The sequence below is a fragment of the Leptosomus discolor genome, chromosome 1, assembly GCF_034619465.1.
Source record: "Leptosomus discolor isolate bLepDis1 chromosome 1, bLepDis1.hap2, whole genome shotgun sequence".
NCBI classification, from domain to species: domain Eukaryota; kingdom Metazoa; phylum Chordata; class Aves; order Leptosomiformes; family Leptosomidae; genus Leptosomus; species Leptosomus discolor.
This window is the reverse complement of record NC_141391.1, coordinates 74,260,844-74,286,978: the sequence shown is the minus strand read 5'-3', so window position 1 is coordinate 74,286,978 and position 26,135 is coordinate 74,260,844. Positions and strand designations below refer to the sequence as shown.

The 26,135-nt window shown below is 43.1% G+C and overlaps 2 protein-coding genes across 2 annotated transcripts in view; one reads left to right on the top strand and one right to left on the bottom strand.

The window, feature by feature from the left end:
• The window catches only part of GABRA5 (gamma-aminobutyric acid type A receptor subunit alpha5), a 54,941-nt gene that overhangs the window by 5,491 nt on the left and 23,315 nt on the right, over positions 1-26,135 (bottom strand). Inside the window, exons 5-6 of the mRNA XM_009958657.2 lie at positions 22,191-22,273; positions 3,202-3,345 (exon numbers count right to left, since the gene is read on the bottom strand). Of these exons, the coding sequence (XP_009956959.1) occupies positions 3,202-3,345; positions 22,191-22,273 (227 nt within the window). The remainder of the gene's footprint in view (positions 1-3,201; positions 3,346-22,190; positions 22,274-26,135) is intronic.
• Positions 1,664-26,135, top strand: part of GABRB3 (gamma-aminobutyric acid type A receptor subunit beta3) — a 193,382-nt gene continuing 168,910 nt past the window's right edge. Inside the window, exon 1 of the mRNA XM_086482205.1 lies at positions 1,664-1,764. Coding sequence (XP_086338331.1) covers positions 1,664-1,764 — 101 coding nt within the window. The remainder of the gene's footprint in view (positions 1,765-26,135) is intronic.

Sequence of the window (26,135 nt, the reverse complement as noted above, 5' to 3'; positions counted from 1 at the left end):
GTAGCACTTAAAAAGAGAATCCTGTTCCTGACGAGGTCCACTCATCACTGCACAAAACAATGGCATTTCTTCACAGAGCTGTGCTACTGTGGTGCTGCTGGTCTTAAGGGGGTTTTTATGCTTAAAAGCTGCCACGGTATTTTTTTGGTATCTAGATGACAGAGTTCTGGAAGTCATGCTTACAAATCTTCCAGGATCTTACATGCATTCTTCCATCGCCATTATGCTGGGATTCAATAGAGTATTTTAATGAGGCTGGAACAGCCCCCAGGCTTGTTTGTTTACTGGATATACCTGGACTTGGGTGTATCAACAGCTGTTCTGGCGAGATCTTGACATTAGGTCGGTGATGCCACATCCCTGACCATGCTGACATTCAGAATATGTTGGCCCATGAGAAATACCTGTGTCCTTTTTATAGTGATGCAGGGGACAGTTTCATCTCAATGAAAAATCAGAATTATTTCGTGCAAAATGAAGAGTTGAATGCCTCTTTTATTATTTAGGCTTTGGATATTTCAGAGCTCAGGCTCCAGCTGGCAGAAGATAAAAGAGTGGGTTTTTGTTTCGTTTTGTGGCACTGCAGATCCTAAGTTAGTGATGAGAGATTCTGGGTATGGGGAACAGAACTGGGCAACCATTTGTGGAAAGCAGCAAGATGCGCTTGGACCCAAATCCCATATCTGATTGTTTTCAGCACTTGTACCACCAGGACATAACAGATATCAGGCCTGTTGGAAGCAGTGTGAGTAGTCAAATATCTTCTCTTTGGGGGAATGACATTTGGGGATGTTAGCACAAAAAAACCTCACAAACAGGTGGCACATGTCAGAGCTGTTTTCTGTGGCATGGCTAAAATGTTCCAAATTTCAAGACTGGCTGGTGAATTGGGAGTGCCAGGATTTTTTTTTTTTTCTGAGAAGACAGCCAAACTTAGCGGCTTGCATACAGAATCACCAGAACCCCAAGGGATTGGTGCAGGTCCAGCATTTCCATTTAAAAAAAAAAAGAAAAAAAAAAAGTCTGCTAGAAAGGAGAGCATAAACGTCCTACGACATACACAAACATTTCGCCTACGCAACTGCAAGGGCTGTGTAGTTTGACTTGTGTGTCAAAAAACTCACAAAAGATCCAAGCATTTGGATTTGCGCAATAGCTGTTTGGTTTTTCTTTTTCATGTTCAACAATTCAATAGAAGGAAGAAATGCCTTAGACAGACGTTCATAAGTAACCCTGATTACTGGCCTCCTACGAGCTTGATGAAGTCCAGAAAATCCATCGCTGACTGATGCTTTCCCTGTGCAAAATCGGATTTTTGTATTTTGCTAATCCCTGGTTACAATCTGTGTCCTGCTCTTTGTGATCCATCCTGCAATCAGAATCCAGCCAGCCCAGATGTAACCCGGGACATTAATATAAAATCTTGACGTTGGAAAACAAACATTTATTAGCCTAAATCTTAAGATACAGGAGGGAGGCTGTTACTGGGCAGAAACTTTGGGATTCGTCTGAAGAGTCCCCTGTTTTCTTGGGCTGAGGAGTATAAGGAGCATTCACAGGCAAAGCTGCAAACTGGAAGTGGCCTGGAGCTGACACACTGGAGCACTCACTGCCTGCGCTGGATGGTTTTCCTGCTCTGAGGAGCAGGACGAGCTTGTAGGAGATGCCCCAGTACATCCTCTGGATCTTTTTCTTGGCAACAATGAAGGCGAGAGGGGAGCTGCCGTTCATTGCAGAAAACAACGCGGCTATGATGGTAAACTGGTAAGGAAAAAAGTGTCTTTGCTCTTTAATGGGAGATAGCATACCCATCCTTCTTCTGCAGCGATGTCTGCTCTGACTCTGTCTATATGCTTCTCTTGACTTTTGGTATCTTTGCTTTAGCAACAGCTTTGTGTCTCCTGAAATGGGCAAGGGAGGGGGTGAAGCTCTATAGGATGGAGATGGCGGTTGCGTTTAGTGGCTCCCCTGTGCTGCCCAACGAAAGCCTTCCCTCACTTTGCGTCTGTTTGGAGAGTAAGCAGCAAGCTCAGCTGTTCCCTCTTTATTTGCCATGTTTGGACAGTTTGAGCAGAAAGCTTTACGTGTCTTCATGTTTCAGTCCAGCTAACTTTCTGTGCAAGTGTATGTGTACCTGTTTTCACACCTCCTAAATTTCCTGTGGACAGTAAGAGGTTCCTAACTCAATCTTTACCTTGTCCTCTACAATCCTGCCTTCAGCTCAGAGCCTGTCATTTTTCACCAAGGACACAGTGCATCACCAGAAGACTCTGTCGTGCTTTGGAGCAGGAATTGCTCCCAGATGTGTTGCTGCAGGCTGCCTCTTTTCCCTATCCCAAGCCCCACACAACCGATAGCGGTGGAAATCTCCCTTCCCTTCACGGTAGGCCATTTTGTTGCCCCCCCGCCCCCCGCCCCGCACTGGATGCCACTAATGCTCTCCAGACGAGTGCATTGTGTAACCTGGTTAAGCCCCCCTTCCTGCTGAGCCCACGTGACCCCTGTCCCGGCCTCGACCCCCCCCGGGAGTCCCCCCGCCAATGTGCGCCCAGGGCTGCCCTTGCGTGGGAGCCTGAAGAAGCAGGGGGGCACGGCTCACGTGGGTGCCCGGCCCGGGATTAAAGCTTCTTTGCCTCCCTAATGCTGCCACATCTGGCACCTCCACTTGCAGCCCGGGAGGAAATGGGAATCCTCGGGGTTTGCATCTCCTCTCCACCATGTGGTTCCCCCGGACAGGCTGCAGAGCCACGCCACAGCCCCCATCTGCCCTCTGCTCCCTGCCCCCCGGGCGGTTTCATCAAGCAAATCATTTTAAAGCGATGACTGAAACGGATCAAATGCGTGGGTGGTGTTTGCCTCCTGGGGTGGTTCCTCCCACAGGGAAGTAAGCCAGTGATAGCGCTGCCAGCCTCGGCAAAGGCGGTCGCCAAGAAGCTGCGTGCAGCTTCTCCAGCGCTGCTGTTAAATAGCTGGAGCTTGGATACACCTTCAGCAACAGCCTTGTGACATCCCTAAGAGCCTGCATATAACCTCCTCAGTGTTTCAGTGTCTCTGCTAAGTAGCCAGGAACCTGCATAGGATCTCCCTAGCACCCTACATACCACAGATGCTTCCTCAGCTTCTTGCAAAATAACCAGAGCCTGTGGATCTCCCCTCCCACTCCAGCTATCAGCAACCATGGGATGGAAATATTCTCCCTACCTGTACTGGTACTGATGTTTTCAGTTCCTACAGTTTGTCCCATCAGATGGTACTGGTTAAGTCGTGAGCCATCTTCAGCCACCACCACAGACGTTGTGGTGCTGTTAGTCCACACATAAATCACTTCAGAATTGGGGTATGCATCTGTCAACAAAGGGGAAAAGAAGATGGTGATGAGTAAAAAACACTGTAATATTTTAGTGGATCCTTAAATGATAAATGGTGGAGAGAGGGAAGAATGGAGGAGTGAGAGTGAATGGAGAAAAACAAATAAAGATGATATAATCATGTTCCCATATGCCCAGCTCAAAAAAATATTAGGTTGAAGCCTTCTAATATAACAGATGTGTGGGATGGTTTGTCAAAGGCTGGAATAGTGGAGGTATAAATATAATCCATCACAATCACTCGATTTGGGAAAGAGCAGCTCAGACCTATGCTCACCTAGCTGGCAGTTCCTAAACCCCAGCAAGCTTCATAAGGCATTTTGCTGAGATCCACCCTCAGAAGGACTTGGACACCTGAAGTGCCTGGACAACATGGACCCTCTGTGTCATCCCGTCTCCACGACAAAATACTAAGTGACACCGTGGGCAAGTGCAGGGTCTGGCGTGTGTGCGCTGACTTTGGGATATGTAAGCGTGGATGAGGGTGTAGGTCTTGCATGCAGGCGATGGCTGCAGATAAAGGAAGCTGGGATGTGTCTGCCTGCGCCTGTGATGCTGAGGAGCAGAGACAGGATTCAGGGGTGAGACTGCCTGAAGGACAGCAGGAGTTGGGGGCGGGTTGTACATACCAGAGCAAATGGGTGGTGGTGTGGAAACACCGGCACACCTGGAGGTGAGAAAAGATTTCTCTCACATTCATTTGGAAGTCCTAGGAAATAAAGGTGGTGGCAGTACTGACAACTCATTCCTTCCTCTATCATGTTGCTCTTTTTTTAAATGCCCTAAAACCTGTAGTAATTATGCTATTATGAGGGAATCTCCATTTTCTTTTAGAAAGACAGTCAGTGCGGGTTTTATTTTTTAAGCCTTCTCTGCAGACAGTCTCAAAAAATCCAGGAACCAACTATACATTTAAATAAATTTTATTTAATTTAAGTAGCTCTCACACTTCTTAGAACACCTTGATCATTGCAAGCTTTCAGTTAACATTACTGCAGGCACGTTACAGTAGGCTGGAGTCCATTATACTAAAATCTCTGCAAAGCAGGCATGGCTTACTATCCAAATAGGTGAAAAGCAGGTAGAGTTTGAAGCAGTCTGAAGTCAAATACTAACATTTCACCTTCTGCACTCTGTAACTTGTAAGTTGAGGGTGCAGAATGTTTCCTTCTGGAAAAACTCACATCCTAGTTCAATGCAATCTGTGCAGGAGGCAACACACGGTGGCTTTCCAGATAAGGACTTGAGAGTCAAGGGCAAGAAGTTAGCTTGAGGGATCGTGAATTTTGTTTGCTAGAGCTTGTACACTGTCTCAGAAAGCTGCAGCTCCATGGAGGACTGAAAAAATTTCACAGACAGCAGGTCACTGTGAGTTTCCAAGGCACTGCATTGGCAAGAAATATGCTAAGATGGTCCTGGATCCATACAACCAGGAACATCAAGCAGAAAATGGAAAGTGATCCCGGTTCAGGTTAAGAGCATGTATGTATAGCACAATGAACTGCAGATCACTTGGATGCTGGGCCAGGTAGCAGGGAAGAAAGCAGCACCTTGTTTTCACTGTTGTTAATCTTCCCGTGGCATCTGTGGGAAGTGCTGCCAGAGGGAGAACACCAGGCTAGACACACCTTTGGTCTGACTGTTTATGGCTATTTGTACATTGTTGTCCACACCTCAGAAAAGATACAGAAATGATGAGGACAGAGAGGGGGAGAGAGTTCAAAAGAGGGTCACAAGTATCTCCAGGGACTGGAAAACAAGTCATGATTTGAAGCTTAAGGAGCTCAACTTGTTTAGCTTACTGACAAGAAGCTGAGACGTGACTCGAGCGCTGAGCATAGATACTTGCATACACAAATCTAAAACCAGGGTGAATTTCTTATCCTACTGAAAAAAGGAAAAGAAAAATTCAGTGCCTGAAAGACGGTTTCAGGCAGATTCAGTTGAAGAACAGGATACAGTTTCCTAACTGGCGGGGTAATTAAGCAGTGGATAACCTTCTGAGAAAAAAAAATATGGACTACCGTCACTAGAAAGATAATAGTGGGATGAGATGTTTTTTTGTCACATATCTGACAGTTGTTGCTCCTGTATTCAGGGCTGTAGGTGATCTAGGGTTTGGAAGTGAGGATCTACACACATCCTCCACCCGTTGTTAGCCATGCAGCCATGCAGCCTTCCATGTGCTTGTATTTGTACCCATTCAGTAGAATTACTGTAATTACATCTCATGATCTGCTTTGAAAGGCTAAGAAGGAATGTCTTCCCTATTTGAAAACATTTGCATCACAGCAAGTGATGGAATTTCACCTTCTCTTTAGATACTTTCTCATCTCAGAGATGACTACAAGTTCACAACATGTAAATAATTCCAAAGCCAGATCTAGACAAGGCAAACAGGGGGAGAGGGGTCCATTTAAAAAGATGCTGAAGAAAGTCCTCCTTTTTAAATGCTTATCTGGTATATGCTGTTCATGTGCTGATATCTCAAGTGAATGGTGGATTTGTGTAGGCAGATTTGGGATTGTCAGAGAATATGATTTTTACCTATGTTACTTCCTGTGCAAAAAAAAAAAAAAAAAAAAAAAAAAAAGAGCATTGGACTTCTTGCTGGAATGATCCAGATGTATCCCACCTCAGCAGTTCCCTGTTACTGCAAGGATCCTAGGCACTGGGATAATTGGGTTTGTCCTGTTTTCTGCCAACGACACGCAATAATTCAGCCTGACTAGATGCTTCCCGGCGAGAGCACTGTAACCAAATTCCACTGAAAATGCGACCACATGGGAACATAGGCCTGTAAGGCTTAAAAGTATTCAGATGCTTTAGCTCTCTGCTCTGCCTAGCCTTGGGGGTCCTAAAATAAATCAGTGCCTCTGCTTTGAGTCACAGCCTTTACTGGGTACTCAAACACATGCACTGGTACAGGGTTGGAGGCTCCCACTCTGGAGAAGCCCAGCACCTCCTCCTGTAAAAAGTATCTGTAATTCAGAGAGCGGCCACAAGGTGCCAAAACTCCACCCAGGTCTTGCAAGTATGCCCAAGAAATACTTTGTGAGGCTGCCTTCTTTAGAAACCATGGCAGGAAAGGGAGGCTGCCAGTCTGAGGCCGGCTGGTAAGAAGAGAGCACTCAGGCAGGCAAAAGCAGAGCTCGAGGCCAGTCCCTGACTGGGAGGACTCCAGCCTGCAGGTCCTCTCACACGGGAATATATCTGTTGTGAGGTTACAAGCCAGAGAGCCGTGACACTGCTTGTCCTGGAGTATCTAGGAGAAGGGAGAATAGCCCAGCTAGAAGATGTTCTTGTGCAGGAGAAGGATGGTTATAGCCAGGGCTTTAAGAGAAAAGTGTGTAACAGATGTGTCCCTGCACAGCCAATCCCACACCGATCAACCTGCAGTGACTTTCCCCCCTCAGAAGCCTGTCATACCAGGAATAGGACGAATACACCCCAGTCTAGAGATATTCTGTTGTGATGGCTCACATATATGACATGATCCTCATCTATCTTCCATGCAAATGTGAGAAAACGTGGTCTGTGTTTTAAAAAGCTGTAAAATAAGATTTTTGGCTTAGTGCCTCCTTTCCTCACTATAGGCCAGGTTCTGAGTGTCTAAGCCTCTCTGGAAGAAAGAGAAGAATGGAGAAAATGTCAAAACATGAATGTGAATGTAAAAAGATACAGCCACCCCCTCAGTCCATACGCACCCTTGAGAGAAACTCACAGCTCTGACAGGAAAAAGCCACTCCATGCACCTTGGTGTGGCAGCTGAACCACTGACTAGGTCTTTTCTGGTTATCTAGATAAAACTCCAGGTAGATAAACCTTTGTACTTGAGCAGGTAGTTGTCTTCCTACTGCGAACCTTCTGCCATGTCTTCTGAGAAACCTCAGACTCCAATTATCCCAAACTTGCCTACCACAAGCTCCAGCTCTGCTGCTGATAACCCATGCAGTATAATTAGGCACAGTCATATTGAAAGCTGAAAGTGTGGGAGTAGTCTAGAATAAAGGTATTATTCACTGTCATACCAAGTTGTGTAAAAACCCTCTTCCACTTAAGCAAAGCTTCCAGTAGGTTGCCTACCAGCCATGCTCGCTGAAGGACTGAAGAACTTCAGCTCATACTTTTTAGAGTTATGAGAAAGGTTTACTGCCGATAAGGGAATATCACCCTCATCTCCTCTACATGGCACACAGGGTGAGGACAAGGAGTCTCCCAAAAGGGTGACAGAAAAATGTAGTAGAGGCTTTGGGCTAGCAAGCTGGGAGAATGCTGCTGGTGTTGCTGTAAAAGCAAACTCAAATTCAAAGCCACTGAAAATCCAAGTGAGACTCCTTGGTGTTTATTCTGTTTCAAGCAAGTGGGCTTCTTCTGTTTTTATTAATTCAAGTAATTAATTTGGTGTTCTTTACAATAATTTTGCTGGCTTGCCAAAGAAAGGGGGAAGGGAAGAATTATTCTTTCTCTTTTAAGATCACTATTTCAAAAAGAAAGAAAAAAAAAAAGTAGCAGTTGAGATGAACAGCTAAAATTACAGAGAGGTATAATGTTATTAAAAGTGAGAAAATGACAACAGACATTTATTTCTAGTGGACATTTGATAAATGGCTGCAGGCTTATCGCCTACCAGAATGACAAAGTAAGTAATTTCTTCTCGTATCTGTTTATTGATAAACAGATCCATTTTTCTACATTCTATCGTCCAACACACACCACACAATATAAAACCGGTAAAGATCTCCCTTGCTCTTCTCCCACCCTCTTCCTGCTCTTGTATGCCCATCAAGGAAAGCATGACACAGTCTTTCTTATGCCAGTTCGAAAAGCAGCCCACAAGCAGGGAGCCTTCTGCCACTGCTTCCACCACGGGGCAGTGGTGGCACCTGCGGCTACTGACAGATGCTCTCCCTTCTCGCCTTTCTTTCTCCTCCATAGTGAAATAAACTCCAGAAGAAAAAAAAAAAAAAAGAAAAAGAAAAAAAAATGTTTCTTGGCTCCTTAAGTCAAATAAACATAAACATGGATGGCTAAGTCCAAACTTTGAGTCTATAGGACCCAGATTTATTTCTAGGACTGGTTTTTTTTAAGCTATAACCCATATATAAGCCAGCTGTAACTGCTGATGCCTGCCAGTAAGTTTTCGTGTCTGCATGACAGGGCATAAAATAATTTAGGAAAAAAGATTCCCTCTCCAAAACACCTCCCAAACCCTTTGACAGACCTCACAGGAAGCCAAAAAAGCAGTGCCTGCATAATTAAGTGAAGGCAACCTGTGAAATGTGGGATCTGTGTCTATGGGTGCTCACCCTGCATGCTTGAGTTGCATTCCACAATTGAAGAAACCATTTATTCACAAACCATGGCTGGAACTTTTCTTTCAGAATTATGCTAGTTGGAGGCTGAACTAACGTAAAGAGATAGTGTAGAAAAATGACTTTTGGCTTGTTTTCTATTTTATTTTACAATTTATTTTACAACCGTGCAGTTACATTCTTAGCCTTTATCATCATGATATTTAGTACATGCCATAGGATCATCAGACTGCCTAATCTTGGGAGTATTGCTAATACCCATCAAAGCCTGTTGATTGTGAAAGATGTGCATAAATTGTCAGCTTTTTTAGGAGCTCTAATTACAATGTGAATACACATAGAAATATCTCTCTTTCTATCGTATCTATCCATTAATGTATTTGACTCACTTAGAGGCTGTTAGACAACTCAATAGAGATCCAGATTTACAATCTCTTAAAGACTTCTGCAGGCAGTAAAACAGTGCTGCTACTAAGCCATCATGTACCAGCTTGAATTCTAAGAGTCAGGCTGGGTTTCTTACGGTTTGTGTATGAATGCTTTTCAACCCATTATAAAGCATCTGTCAATGGTTGCGCCTGTGCAACCGAGGCCAGATTTGAGCTTTGTAATCGGAATTTTCCACTAAATTGAGTTGATAAGAAAGAATTGATGTACAAATGAGATCACTCTATAGGAAGAACTAGTGGAAAAGAGATCTAATAAAAATGTAATTTTAAATATAAAAATAACAAGACATGGTACTAAATATGCATGGACTGAGTCTAGGGGGAAACAGCTTTTTATAACAGTAAGTTATTAAAGTAAAATAGTAATTTAAATACGAAGAGAAATGTATTCACATATTCAATGATTAAGAGCCTAAAATGAAGACTTTGCCATAGTGTGATGAATTCTGCTGTTCTTGGGAGAATTTAAGGGTGACAGAAATTACTTTAGAAACCTGAAATCATCAGAATCAAGACATCATTTAAACTGGCATGAGCTTACAGCACATGGGTAAACAGCATGCATGACTTTAAATATGTGACACAGACAAGAAGTATAATGTGTATAAATACACAGGATTACAAATTCACACAAACAGAATGGTTGGGGCTGCAGGAGATCATCCAGTCCCACCCCCTGCTCAAGCGGGGACACAGAAAGCAGGTTTTCCAGGACCACGTCCAGTCAGGTTTGGCATATCTTCACGGATGGAGACTTCACAACCTCTCTAGCCAACCTGTTCCAGCCCTCAGTCACCCTCAGAATAAACACGTTTTCTTGTGTTCAGATGGAATTTAATGCCCCTTGTTCTGTCAGTGGGCGCCACTGAGCAGAGCCTATCTCCCACTTCTTCATTCCCTCCCATCAGGTATTTTTACAGATGGATTAGGTCCCGCTGACCCTTCTCTTCTCCAGGCTGAACAGTCCCAGCTCTCTTGGTTTCTCCTCACAGGAGAGGTGCACCAATCCTTAAATGATCTTTGTGGCCCTGCACTGAACTTGTTCCACAGAGTCCCTAAGTTTTCTTGCACTGGGGGAGCTCAGAATGGGACACAGTGCTCCAGCTGTGAGTAGAAACAAAAAGCTCAGAATGAAACTTTTTTGAATGGCACAGTGTCATCTAAATGGGACAATGAAGGACACTTAAGAAGGAAACTATTCATGGACTTTGAGCAATTCTTTTACGAAAACCGATGGCAAAAGATAATAGGACACCATCGGCTGTGAAACGCGCAGTAGGAAGCTCACTTTTACTAAAATGATTGTTTCTGTCCTTCCTGAATTTAAAATAAAAATATAGTTTGATAACATAGGCAGTATGTTATACGTTTTCCCGATATACAGTTTTATTTGATCTTGTTGTCACATTCATCAGGGAATAGAATAGGATGTTCTGAAAAATGTGCCACACAGGTCTCAAGAGACTTCATTACTAAGCAACACTAATATACTATACTGATCATTACTAAAAAAAATAAAGCCCTAAGTTAGATCAAAATGACTCTGTTTCAGAATGTAATTCATAAATCACCTCAGGAAATGGTGGGAATGGGAATGTGATAGAAGTGTCTATGGCTTGGAAATGAAATGGAAGCACAGACTGTACCCACAAAGTGGTAAGACACATAGAACTGAAGATGCCTATGAAATTAATTTTGAGACACATAGTTTTGCAAAAGCCATTTTCTTTGTATTTTCGAAGCAAGACACAGGTGGAAGGTCACGCTTAATTTTAGAAGTTCCAGTTCATGAGGGAAAACTCTAAACTTGGCCCAACTTAGAGCTCAAAAATCTAAAGCAAAGGGAAAAAACCCAACAAACCTCGTGACTTTGCCTGAAAGCAACTTTCTGATTTTGGAGGTGTGACTCATGATTAGCATAGGCAAGGCTGCTGACTGCTTTAATACGATAAATTGACTGTTTGCAAGCTGGTACACTAAATCACAGTCATACCCATGATGAATGTAATGCAAATACTAACAAACAGTTGTATTTGTAATTGTTGTATTATAATGCAGTCAGACACAGTACCGTCACAGGATGCTATTGCACCATTTAAGAAGAGCCCTGAGCTAGGAGCTGCACAGAGTAACACAGAATGTCTCTCAAGGATGACTGTCTCTACAGCAGGGCAATTTGAGCATTGCCCCTTAAAGAGGTGTGCATATTTGCCACCACACAAGCAGTATCACCGACGACAGCATCAGCTCTTCCCTGCCCCATCCTAATCACCTATGTGGCCATGGGGGAAGCAGTGGTGCATCTATTCCCCAAGCACTGGGACCGCGACTGGGACTGACTCCTTGCTGTGAAATCTGACAACATAAGCACCTGGATTAAAAACCAGGCACGGCACTCCGAATTGCGCTGTGCGTCCTGGGATAGCAGGTCCTCAGGCTCCACTCAGAAAAGGAGGAAAAAACAGCAAAGAAAATGTTTTCCCATAGGGCAGCCCAGAGCACCTCAAACGGCAAGACACGCAGGCGCAGGCAGCTAAACTGTGCCACCCGTTGTTGTGAGATGCCTGCCTGAGCTGACTGAAAGGGGTGACTAGACAGGATCTGCTGTGGGGCCATTACACATCCCGGTGCTCCAAGGGACCAGGCAGCACCAGGTCATCTTCCCAAAGTCCCTGCTCTCATCTGAGAGCTGACATAAGGGAGCAGGTGATGCCTTCCTTCTTTCACCTCTTCTCATTTCTGCCTCTCATTGCAGTCATAACGCAACTTCTTGCTTTATTTTCAGATTTAGTGGTAGCTGTCTCGATCTAGAACTAATCCAAGAACTGATTTCATGCCACGTTTAATGGTGGCTACACAATTGCTTTTCATATGGATCAGGTCAAAATCTGGTGTTCCAGCCTCCGCTGCTTTCTTTTTTTCTGTTTTGGACGGTACAAATATCCACTGCAAGAGGACTAGAGCAACATAGCAGTAGGATGTGCTGGGGTGACATTTAAAACTTGGAAACATCCTGGGACCTTAGTGACCCTAAGTTGGTCTTTGTAGGCCAGGCATATGGTAATTCCAGATCAGTCGGCCAGTTTGAGCACTGTACTAACATTTAATGAACTTTGAATTTGCAATTACAGTATTAGGCAGCTATATTAACTACTTCATTAGAAAAATCAGTGTGGTCATGAGAAAGATGTCAGAGATTTAATTTAATTTTTGCAAGGCAAACAAAAGTATCCTCCAAAGTGTGACTGACACCATTATTCACTTTGCATAGTACCTTATTCTCTAAGCAATCTTGATTGCAGTGGTCCACTCATTTTGCAAGCAGCTGCTAAATATCAGCAAAGCTAATACCATCAGCTCTCCAGGAGTATCACTGGGGTTTCTTTTGAGAAATGCAGAGTGAATTTTAGAAAATACTCCATTTGATCTTGTTGTGGAGGGTACCTTCACAAACATGGTATTTTTGACCACACCTAACATCACAGAATGAAACTGTGATCTCCCCATAGTCAACCGACGATCTTCCCACCCACTTGAGAGGCAACAGGAATTCACCCATCATAGTTAGCCTATCTGCTGAGCTTACCATTCAAAGCATCTTCACTTATGAATCAGTATGACCTGAAATGAGCCAAGAATGATTGGGACTACTTGCAGAACTAAAAATATACCTTTGATTCTGAAACCAGTCCCTTAATGAAGACATTTACAAATCTCCGAAGTACTGCTACATTAATAACACTATGCAAATATGTAATCGACAAAATACGTAGACATAGCAGGCTGAAATATTATTATTCAAACACTTTAATACTGCTCTGAGATTGCAATCACTAGAACTTATTCCCTGTGCCAGAGGTGCAGTCATCTAAAACTCAGAAGCCAGATTATAGACTCCTGCCGTGGGATGCAGTGCAACCCCGTATTTAAGAGAAGGGGACAAAATCTCCTGAGGCCATCAGTTCAAACTGCCCAACCTCAGTGATGGATACAAGGAGCCTCTCTGAGGTGAGCTGTTGCTTACCAGAGGCACTGCCATTTCACCTGTTGTCTGACACGGCACTCAGGCGCATGTCCCCTCTGTGGGAACCAGCCCCTTCTAGTCATGGCCCATGGGAACAGAGACCCAGGCCCAAAAGTGCTCACGGTCTCATCTTCCCTATGCACTAGCAAAACACCTCCTTAACTATAGCCATCAGCTGATCTATTTCAGTCATCTGCTTTAGGAACAGATTAACCTGGACCTAAAAATACCTATTTCTCTCCCCTGACTATATAAGGGTGAGAGCGATCAGCTCGGCTGTATATATTTACTCTGCACAAATATAAATTTAGGAGAGAGGAATCCCAGCTTTGCTGACAGATTTACCACTGGGATGCTTTCAGTAAAACAGCTAGTTGCTAACACAGGCTGGCCATGAGGAGGCTTTCAGTGGATATGATGAGGAACATGGAAAAACCAGAAAGCCTTCCAGGCTTTCCTTCTTCCCACTCTGCCTTCCCTCTCGTTTCTTCATGGGGGACAACACAAAACAACTGTTACCTTTGAAGAAGCTTGCTGAGCTGGGACTGCAGCAGTGCTTGGGCTAATTTGGCTCTCTGTGTAGGGGGGGAGGCTAATGTGGCACCTAGCAATTTAGAGGGAGGACTCCCTGACCCAGCAGAGACTCAGGTGTCATGAAGGAGCTGCCAGACTGCAAACTGAAATCCAAGTTTCAGCAACGTCTTGCAGCTTTCCCTGCCCCGAAAAACCCAAGGCAAGTCATTTCATCCTTAATGTACTGCAGTAGCACTGGGAGGCTCTAATTGAACCTTGGGACCCATAACGACAGAGGCAATAAAAGCAAGTAATGAACCACTCTATCTTTGCTCAGAAGAGACTGTAATTGCTCTTTGCCTCCTTTATCCCCACCTGCAAAATGCAGGCGGCAGAGACCTACCAACCTCACACCAGCATCATGAGAACGATTTCAGAAACGTTTATGAAATGCTTACAAGCCATGGAAACAGCCACCTTAGAAAATAACAGCCATTAAAAACCTGGCGTGTAAAGCAGCAAAGCAGAATTTACCCATTTGTCCCATTTACAAATAATATCCCATTTACCAGTGACATAAACCCGTGAACCACGGCTGGCAAACCCTAAGCCTCGCTGTGCCTTTTGGGGCACTATGGGCCCAGCAATGTCTTTGCAGGTTTACACCCAAGGGTCATTTGAAAGCTTAAGCACATTAAGCACAGAGTCTCTGCATGTTGTTTTCTACTGCCGACAACTCAAATTGAATCAGTTTTCCTGTAATCAGGCAGTTGTACAGCCTTTAAATTTAAGGTGCAATCTCCAGAGTGGGAAACTCATACTGATGTTTCTACCATCAGCAAAGCACCTGGATCTCCACGCTGCTCTGCCACAATCGTGTCTAGACCTCTTTCAGGTGAGATAGAAATCCCACTGCTGAGTACCTCTGCACCAACTCCTTCTCAGCCTGAACTTTTGTTTCCTTGAGCTCGAAAATGCCACCAGTAGAGCTTAGAGCTCTCCCCCCTCTGAAAAGCCTGATGTATGTGGGCCACCATCAATGAGGGGGCCACTCCCCAGGCAGACGGGTGCGCAGGCTTTCAGTGGCAGCCGCTCAAGGGGCTCTCTGCAGCTGCCACCAAAGCTGCCACCGGCACACCCGGGAAGCACCCCTTACTGATACAAAACCAGAGTTCCATTTGATACAAAACCAGAGTTTCATTAAGGGTGATCCTGCCTGCGTGGCAGCTGCTCCGGGCTGGCAGGGAGCCGAGCCCACAGCCACTGCACTTCAGCAGCTTGGGGTTAGCGCTGGCTGTGAGACGGATGGGGAAGGCAACAGCTCTTTTCAGATGATATGGCAAATGCCCTATGTAGGCAATTAATTCTTTCTGACCTCCCTTTTTCACTCTGTTATGAACCTAAGGGGGAAAAACTCATTGGCTTCTAAACAGTGGGTGACCCGAAGTGGGAATTGACTGACCCAGAGACGGGCACTGTTTCACAGGAAAGCACACACCCAGAGGACTGGATGGTAGCACATGCCAAGATTTTAAAGTATTTTTAAAATTATCTCAGTGCAAACAGTAACCATGTATACATGACAAAGTCTTTGAAAAGTTAATTAATGACAGCAACTGCAAATGCTTAAAGAGGATACTAGCACAGTTTCTCCCCTTTCCTGTAAAGTCTGGAATGTATGTCATTGTAATGGGTAAAGAAAACCTGACCTGATAATTTTAGGGAGCTTTTGGAAAGGGCCTTTTTCCCTTTTGTCATACTAAAAGGCATGACTTCTACGGTAAACCTACCAGACGAGTGAGAAGTTAGGGTCCTAGTCTTTCACAAGTTCTGATGCAGACTGAGGTCCCATAACAACAACTGCTGCAGAAACCCATACCACACAGTCAGGCTGAGAACCCTGCATTTTAATTTCTAAATAGATTCCTGTTAAGAAAGTTTCTTAGATCTCTGAAATACTTTAATATTACAGTATTTTCGTTCACGCCCCACGCTTGCTGAATCTCCTGCCCTTTGGGAGCTCCAGGCTACATTGCTCCACCCTGACTGTGGGACCCAATGCAATGACAAGCTACATGCATATCTGAAATGAGTACAGGCTATGTAGCACCATCTTTGAGAAGGCTTAAGTATCTGTTGGTATAACCCACCCCACTCAATACAGGAGGAACAGCACAGCTCATACAAGATGCTTGCAGAAATGGTAAAGTTGTCACTATACTGAAGAGCCCTACTGTCTGTTTTATTAAGATCCTTTGAAAAATGGGACTTCCAGCAGAAATAGCTAAAATAGTACCTAGGAGAGATACCAAAGCTCACCACCAATATATGTACCACCTAACTAATCTATGGTAGTGATTCTTTCTTCTGAACAAAGTACAACAAAAGCATGCATTTCTGAGCTAGCAATGTAGAGGAAAACGGACTTATAAGTTACCTTGACCAGGGTACAATACACTTATCTATGTCTGAGCTAGTACTGCAGAAAAACCGGAACTCCTAAAATATGATTCATCTCATTCTTAGGCAGGTATCAAAAATAGTTCTAATGAACCTCACTATAGAAGTACTTACTTCCTTTCAGTGGCCATAAAGGGAGTCTGGACAACTAACTGTGACATATTTGTCTATTTAAAACTGTCACAGATCCATCCTGTCCATTTTCCAAGGCTTTGCTGTCAATGCAAGGCTTTTGACACAGGCCAATATACTGCGCTCATTCCATGACACAGGATTTCCATTTCCCAGAACCGGTAAGAGTCACAGCAGATCCAGGGAGTCTAGCGGAGCCTCGTGGCTCTAGTGAAACCCTATGATTTTGTGAGTGTGTTTCTGTCAGGAGTCTGTGTATTAAAGAATTCTGAACTAAAAGATTTAATTTCTTAAACAACACAGCCCCACAACTAGTCATGTGGCCATGATTTTAAGGAAACCAGAGGCAAATAACAGCAATACCACTAGGTGGTCTCTACCTCCTTCACTCATTCTAAAGGTTGTATGGAAAACTCGTTCAGGCTAGATGCCTATGCTTTACTAGCTAAACTTAAGTAAAATTACACCCCTGGTTCAAGCTAGTTGTCTAGACTGCCTGTCTGATGCTGCCACAAGCACCTCTTTCAGTGTGTCTGGAGACCTACCTACTAACCAGCTAAAAAGTAGGAGAGAAGAATTCCAAGCAAAGTGGTGGTTGGCAACTGGTGGTAACATGGGGCAGGATGAGGGAGCAGAAAAATATATAAAATGTCTTAGAAATACTGAATTTTACTATTCACCTAGCTTCACCTTATTTTAGTCATTCAAAGTCCATTGCAATGGAGGTGTCTAGAAAATGTAAGAGAAGACACTACATGAGCAAGCAGCACACCTCCCTTGACTTTGAGTAAAGCTTCTACACACTACATAAAAGCCAAACCTATCATTTCTAGATTAGCTGGCTTTCGCCTTAAATTGCAAAATCACAATTTAGTCTTGAACTTGGCCGCTCAGCTTTTCACAGAGAACCTCCCTGGCTCTCTCCCTGTGCCCGTTTGTAAAGAAGGCATTAACTTCCCAGCAGAATCAACACGCCGTGCTGCCCATCTCTGCTCTCAGGAATGGACTCAGGAGCCTCTTCTGGCCAGCTGATAGAGATGAATAACAGAAAAGCTCTGCCTCGACACATGAGACTACAGCTCCAGCTCTCCCTGGGAGCAATCCAGGAAAACCTTTCCCTTTTCAAAGTCTTCTAAAATTAACATTTGTCTTTACTCATTATTCATTTTATTATATTCTTATACAAGACTTTTACCCACAAGTTTCGAGAGAATATATTCTTTATCACGTTTTACTAAAACAGAATTAGAATCTGTTTTGAAGGACTCTCTTTTGAGGTACTCCCTCCACACCTGCAGCTCTCCTGCAGCTTTCACAGGTGCTAATGGGGGGAAGTACAAAATCAAGAAACCCCCTGTAGGTGTCTTCACCTCAGTGCCTTCTCAGCATTATAGGGAAACATCACCATCAGGGGAATTTTCTTAAAATACTTTTTTTTTGGAGAAATTTCTCAGTGGCTGCAGGTGCAGGGATAGTTTGTGAACAGTGAGTGCCTTAATGTTAATCCTGGGATACTGGTGAAGTCACTGTCTCCTCATTACTTTGACTTCTGCCTGAGAGGAAAATAATTTGAGCATGGTTCCTGCTACAGAAATACCCTATGCACTTCCCTTTATCAAAGATCGTGACTCAGTTTGAGCTGTTAAAATGGAAGATGTACATAAACTGCGTTAACTACCTTCTTCAGATGCTACAAGTTGTACCTAGTGCTGTTTTCTCACAAACGGTCAGCAAGCCCCCTTTGTGATCAACAGTGATCAACCTTCGCCATCTTCTTGGCTGACTTAAATTCATCAGGAATAAATGCCAGGCCTCTGTTTCCTCTGCTCATGAGCTAGGGGATCTCATTATTTTCAGAATATTCATTAGACTCTCTACTTACTCTAAAAATAGTAGGGTTTTTTTTTTGCCACCAAGTGGGCAGCAGCTTCATGCATTTATCCATTCCACAATACAAGATCTGGTAACTACATGTACTCAGACACTGTGCCTTCAAGAGCCAGTTGCCATAAGCAGACTCCACCTTACAGTATTTGGCATTGTCAAAGTATGTTCACTAATAGCAATTAACTAATTCATCTTCAGGGCAACCCTGTGAGCTAGGTAAAACTGATATAATTAACGCATGAGTAAAATGAGATTTAGGAGTTAAGTCAGTTGCCTGGGCAGAGGCCTTCATGGTCTAGTGGATTAGACATCTGTCTCTCCAACCAAAGAAGTTGAGTCTAATCCTTTTTCTGACATTGATTTGCTGTGTGACCTTACAGAAAGTCAATTAACTTCTCTGCCTCAGCTGCCCTAGAGATAATGATGTTTACCTACCCAGTGACACGTGGGTGTTTGGAAACTGTACTAAATGATACTTTTAATGTACTCCTAAGGTCTGTCAGTGGAAGAGGTGAAACACTAAAGCTTCCTAGCTTTAATGTCCTTGCTATCTTATCTAATTCCTCCTCCCCACACCAGAAATAGCTTGGTGATAGGGAGGAATTTCTTAGGCTAAGATGCTACTAGCAAAACTGTGTCTGGCATTAGGAATTTTCATCAGATCCTGTTTTGACCAGCAAATTTATTTAGTACAGGTCAGCACTAGGATTGCCAAGGAAAGCTTATTTTAAACTTGAATTAAACATGGAAGAAAGGAGCATCCTTCCCATGCTACCGTGAGATAATGAACAGGCTGCTACGGCCATCCCCACTGAGCACCCCTGATTCAAAGGGAGAAGAGCCTGTTTGCAGAGACCCGAGAGCCTGCTTTCATGCACCATTTCCAGTTCCCTTGTAACTCTAAATGAGATTTCTGCAGGATAATTTCTACAGGTGGCCTTGTTGCTAGCAGGGATGCAAGCGTGGAGGGAGAGTACCCGCACACACACACCTCCTGGAGCAGAAGCAGACCCACCTGATCTTGCCAACGCTGAGCACTGGGGCGTTGTACTTAAGGACAACTGAAACCTGCTCTGTTCAGTTCACTAGCAGCCATCCTGAACTTCTGTCCTCTAGCCAGCAATAGGTTTTAATGACATGCCATAGACCATTAAGAATTATAACTTCTGTAGTCTGCATTTGAAATGCCCAGCAGGTATCTAGGCTGGTGCTGTGTGCATGTAACTTTATATCCCTTTTCCCATATTCCGCCTTGCTTTTAATTATTTCTACAAAATCTGCTGCCGCTACATGTAATGCTGCCCAGGCCCATAAAATCTCCCACAATTCTAATATAGCAAGAAACCAGTCAAATGGGACATAAGAATTCAACATTTACCTTTATTTCTGTGAGGAAGATTAACATTCCTTCTGTTTGATACTGAAGGAAATGTCACAGCTTTTTCCCTTTTGCTTGCTGAATTATAGCAAGTGTGGTAAACACTCATGCAGCCAGGAAAAGAATAACTTGCTCCTGCCTCTGATGTGGCACCGATCGCTTCTTGGCATCCTTTCTGCTGCCGATCCGCCCATACGCCGGCTGCTTTGTTTCGCTGCCCTGCTCTCTTCACCCTCTGACCAGTTAGCACTTGTCTCCTCTCCACCCTCCCAGCTCTACTGATAATGTGGTTAACATTTACTTTGATGCTATTCCTTGAGGCTTTTCAAAATCCTTCTTGGAAAGATGACCATGAAAAAGAAACCCTTTGGGGGAAAGACAGGGAGGAAAGCTAAAGGAGAAAGGGCAAGTGCTTGCGTACAATACACCCCTGTAAGCTTTGTCTTGCTGCAAGCCTGAAGATGGCTTAATGCAAACCTGTACTGCTGTAAATAGGGAATAAATATTGTATTCTCCTAAAACACATCTGGGCTAATTCAATAAACGCTGACTTATTGGCTCCTACTCGTGCAAACATCTGCATATTAAATCCCAGTAAATTACTAATGAGCTGTCAGATGAGTAATACAAGTATTTCCAAGGCTGAAAGGTTGTCTATAGCTTGTCCCTATAAATTTACTTTCTGTGGAGGCTACCGGTGTGGACTAGCACAGGCCAAATGGCTCCACATCTATACACTGTGGAAGAACTTAAAGGTGACTTATAAAATATACTCTAGGATTGCACTCTGAGCATGGCAGTGAGCATGAACTAAAACTGTACTCAGCCCTCACCTGACTAAAATATGACCTTTCAGTGCTGGTTTTTCGCTGGGTTAAAATTACCTGTGGGCTAATAGGTGATTAATACGTAACACATTTGGCACAAGCAGAACATACAATTGCATTCAGACAGACTGACTGATTTTTTTCAATGCTATTGAAGACTGTACTTCTTCGAAGTGTTTGTAGCTTATCTAGTAATGCCATCTCCTGCACTTCCATGTTTGGGTTGTTGTGGTTTTTTGTCTTACTATATGGAGACTTAGAACCTGTACCTTATTGCACTTAATCTACTAATGCATTGAAATGTCCATTTAACTTTAAGGTTGAGCTTCAGAGCTCTGCTGCATCAGGCTCTTTGTTTCAATATATATCTTTTAGTTTTATATTGCATATTTTGCAAGATTTTATAAAACTACTCAACATCCCAGTTCTACAGTCTGCACTAGAGACGGACAGGTGTGACTTCAACTTTATCTATCAATACAGTAAAGAATTTGTAATACCAGGAAGGACAACTTCTTTTTCTTTCTCATCTTAATTCTTTCCAGTAGCTTTTCTTTAACCCTATATACAAATAATGACAGATTTCTGTGAGATGTTTTCCCATTTTTAAGTTTGGGATGAAATGGATAATTTGCATATAATTTTTTAATTTGAGTGAAAAAGCGACGGGCCTTCAGTTTTATATTAGGTTTGCTGTAAATTAATGTTGCTGAAGTAAATGGACACACTTGAACCTGCAGTGATCTTGTAAAATACTGGTGGCCATTCAGATGAAACTGGGTCTATCAGGATTGGAAGAGGGAAGGGAAATCAGTTCATCTTAAGTTTGGTAATTTGGTAATCATTACTATAAACAGTGGTTTTACTTCTCAGTATGATCACTAGAAGACAATGCATACCCAGTATTAAACCAGGGCAGATACAGACGGCAAAGGCAAAGCTTTATCTTGCTAGGATTACTGACTCTAAATTGATACGACTGAAAAAACATTGAAAAATGCTGAAGTTAGGCAGCTTCAGGGACTAGCAAAATGCCTTGCCTGATAATTTTCAAAAGTCTTTAGAGACACTGATTGCACCTGGAACCTCTGATTTGATTACCGAAATAAAAAATGTCTACTGTAGTAGCCTCATCTGTACTTTAATTAAGAGCTTTGTATTTAAATATAACCATCTGATCCCCTGAGGTTATTTTTAAAGTAAGCTTCTGGCAAGGCAGCAGTGTGGTGGATTAGCGGCTTGGAATTGAGGAAAAATCACCGTTTAGCATACAGTTTAGAAGAATGTGTGCATATATAGAAATACATGTGTATAAAACATCATGTAATAAGATACAGGACTGGATTTACTAAAGCCAAATGGAAAGATATTTCCTCTTTTAATATTCTAGATCTCTTTTAATATACGTGATGTAGATATTGCACTGCAGTCTGATTCATGTAAATACCACAATAGCACATCAATCTGATCTGTCCAATGAAAGCTCTGTTTTTCTACAAATGTAAAACCAAGTTATCAACTTGGCTGTCTACATCTACTACTCCATCTAACAGTGGCTGTTACACTTGATGTGGATATATAAGACATATCACCCACCAGCTCAACCTTTATCACAGAGCATGCAACCATGAGCTGAAAAGCAGCAGTGCCAGATAAAGCACACTCAAGGAAAATGAGCAGCAGGGTAGCAGCAGGGATGGCAGACTGGGGGTGCTAATGAGTAATGTTAAAAGGGGAGCAGGGAGGAGAGGTCAAACAATTTGTACAAGACATGGCTAAACGTGAAAAGCCAGAGAACAATGGACTTTTCCAGTTCTTATTTCAGAAGAGAACTTACAGCTTCCAAACTTTAACGGGCAAGCATGTGCATCCATGGGGAAATCTTCAAGCTGCATGGGACATTCAGCAGAGATGGTCAATCTGTGGGGGAGTAAAAAGAAAACACATAATTTTCATTTTCACGTCTTCCCTTTAGGCATCTCACTGCAATACATGAGTGCTGACACAAGCAAGCTCTTCCTGAAGGCTCCTAGCTCCTGCTGAAATCACAGCAACCCCCTGTTAAACTGAATGTGAGATAAGCCAGATGGACCACTGTGTGTGCATGCTGTAGGCCTTATCTAGTAATGCTAAGACATGTTAATCATTTTGTTTATGTAAGATGTTCCAACAAGATCTCTCTTTCTTACTAGTACAGGAGGGAACTAGCTGGAGCTTCTGCCATGCACCTTATACTTACCTGCTTTCTGTAGATATTGCAACTGGACTAGCAATTTGATTCCTGAGTATAGCACTGTTACAGACATAAAGAAGCACTGACTTTATATATAGATGTAAATACATTAAATATGTATAAATAAAAGTATGTGATATCAATATTTATAACTACATATAAAGTTATATATAAAGTCAATGACACACACACAGATATATAGATAGATATAACTTTATATAGCACTACAGTTAGTTTCTGTGGAAATCACATGGTATCGGGGCACTCTATTTCAGTTCCACTTCATTCAGTAATTACCTGGACACCTTGTCAGGAAAAAAGAACAGGGTCGTTCTCCCCAGTGTATTGCCTGGGGAAGCAATTCTATCCTGAACCGCCCTACCACTATGTGGAAATTCTTGAGCTATAGTGGACATAGGGGTAGGGAAGGAAAAACTATTAGGAAAAAATAGGCACATCCCATGGATGTTCTGCATGACTGACAGATCAAGCTGAACACAAATAAAAGTCTGAGGTAAATTTCTGAGCAGTGCAATATCAGTTATATTGATATCAAATATATCAAATACATAAAATGTATCAAATATATCGAGAGCCAAAGCTTACTTTTCTAGGTGCACGCAGCACATAGCACAATGAGAATCTGTTTTGATTATGACATTTTGATACTTGCATAATACAGATGGTTTGCTCAGGATAGTGAGGATGCAAATCCCATTTCACATTATGAATACCCTTATGGCTTTCTTGGTTTATGCTGCTATTCCTCCTCAGAGGCAACAGACCAGAGACATCCAAAGACTCACAGACTGCCCGGTGATGGAGTGATGCAGAGCTCTGCTGGAGGGCAGGCTGCTCCTTACCAAACTGCTGCCTGGGGGGCAAAAATCTGCAAAGAAATCCACAACACCCTACTACCAGAATGCAAAATTACCCTTTCCTATCACAACGGCCACACGTAGCCATACTCCCCAGCTATATATACTCACCGCTTCATATTAGCACACCAAAGTGAGTATTCTTGCTACAGGAACTTCTATCCAAAGGGTTCGTAAAGCCTAACAATCTGTCCGTGTACAGATGGCAGAACATTCGTCCAGTTGAATTCAATACAACACAATGATGCCTTGCCGGGGCACTCCAGCTACATGGACAATAAACTGGGGGAAACGGCTCCACTCTCTGCCAACACACAGAAATTCTGGAGCCTTACCAATAGCTGGAAATTGCAAAATAAGCACAGAGGAATGCAATAGTATCATTGGCTAGAGATCGTATCATGAGGATGATCTGGGAAACAGGGAGGGGAAAAAGGCAAACTGCAAACAGCAATAGAAAATGTAAAGATAATACACCATAAAAAGCAAAATACAAAAAATCTAGTTCAGAACAGAGCTAATGTATCATTTGGTAAGAACAGACAGGAAGTCTACAATATAGAAAAGAAATTACTGAGGCCTTACTGAGACACCTGCCCTTAGGCAAAACTGTTCTTGGACTTCATAGTTTTGTAAAAGAAATTTTAAAATCACTAAAATCCAGGGCTGTCTGTAGTGGAGACTGCCCTTGGGCACCAAAGCCAGCAAAGCCACAGTCACTGAGAGTGCTACATGGATGAATTTAACAAGCTGGTTCTAGTAGCATCCTGCCCAGAACTTGCACCTTTTTCATAAAAATCACTCTAACGGGTACTGAAAACAGAGCTGCCATCCCTCCAATGCATCATTCTATTTTCTCTACTAAGTACTGCAAATTTAATTTTCTTGATAAATGCAGAAACCTTGCTCCAAGTGCCATAAGAACACTGGTGTGTTTTACTGCAGTCCATCTCCTGTCTCTACCAACAGTTCAAGCATGTTGTTTCAAAGGCTGCAGCTTGACAACATTTTAATACACATACTTGTCAGTGCAAATATCGAAGGAGGGGATCCCTGTATCCATCTTACCAAGATGGCATCTGTGGAATCAGTAAGAGAAGGAAGATTCAATGCAGAATTATGAATAAGACCTTCTGTGTCATACGATTGTCCTATGAATTGTACCCTGCTGCCTGCATCTCTGGAAATAACCCTTGTGTGTAATGAGGAAGGCTGTAGATATTCCTCAACTGTAAATGTGGAAGAGAAGTGAAGATGAGACTGTGGCCTAGTGGAATTTAACTAAGTCCCTCCAGATTTTTTTTTTCCCTGTCTTAAATGAAAGGGTAGCACATATGTCTGGAGGGCACCTGGCTGCCACTACCTATTCAGAAGCCACAAAGACCCTGGTGGTGCCAGGGCTACTCCTGTGCCCGCTCTGAATTCCTCATCCAGCAAAAGGCGGCATATCCCTTAAAAGGCTGGTGCCTGGTGCAGTCTTCTGGGTCTAGCCCAGGGGTAGGGAGAATCAAGTTTAGCATCTGCAAAAATGCTTGGGTACAGCCTTTCCTTTCATTAAAGTGAATTCTTTGGATGAAGAATTTCCTTTTGCTTGTTAGCAATGATACCTGCATGCTTCCTTCCTTTTCCTGTGCCTTCATCCTAGGGCCAATCCCAGTCTGGCCATCTTGAACAAATGAACTAGCTATATCTATTTGTTACATGCTATTCTTAGAAAGTATGTAGTGGAGCCTCTTAGGTAATTTTAAAATGCTCGGTGAACACTCTCCTAGCTACCTCTTACCAAGTGTGCATTACCTGAGGCTGGTGAAGCGTCTTGTAATGGGGAACGCAACAGAAAACTTGACTGTGGGTTCTGACACACTGCATAAATGTCACCACCCTGAACTTCTGCAGAGTGCTCTGTGCCCAACAGGAGCTGTTTTTCATTACTGCGTGAGGACCTGAGAGTCACTAAATTGACTCCTGGTTCAAAGAGACTGGATTTTCTGCTGGCATACAGAAAAAAAAGCAGCACAGCAGCCATCCCTCAAACTCTGGGGGCTGGAAGCATGGATCACTGCATACAGATTTGCTCCTAGGTGCAGAGCACAAACCATATATTCAGACCACAGCACGAGGAGTCACAAAGAAATTGATATCTGAGTCTGCTTCTTCAAATATCACCTCGGGTGATATTTGCACACTTTGACTTTTCACATTGTGTTAAAGCTTAGGTACCCTTTGCGTATCCTAGTTTACACAGCTGATTATAGCAAAATTACTTCCAGTTTGCATTTATTGAAAGAAGAGAAAGGGGGCCTTGGCATGCATGTATGAAACAGCCTTCACCTAATCCTTTTAATACGGCCACTCCAGAAGGATCTTGCTGTGCTTGTTGCAGCACTGTTATCTGAGCTAGAGACAGCCTCCAGACCAGGATTTTTCTGTCACTGCACAGCACTGCTCAAACTACAGTTCTTTCCCACAGAAGCATTTAAAAGCTTCCCTCCTCCACCATCATTCTGTCTTAATAAAAGCCCTGTGGGATTAGTTTCACTCAAACAGAGTTTTTGACAAGATTGTAAGTGGCTGTTAAAGGTCCTTTACAATGAGAGGATGAAACTCCGATTTATTCAAGTTAATGGCAAAATTCTCCCTGACTTCAATGGGGCCAGTATTCACCCAAAAT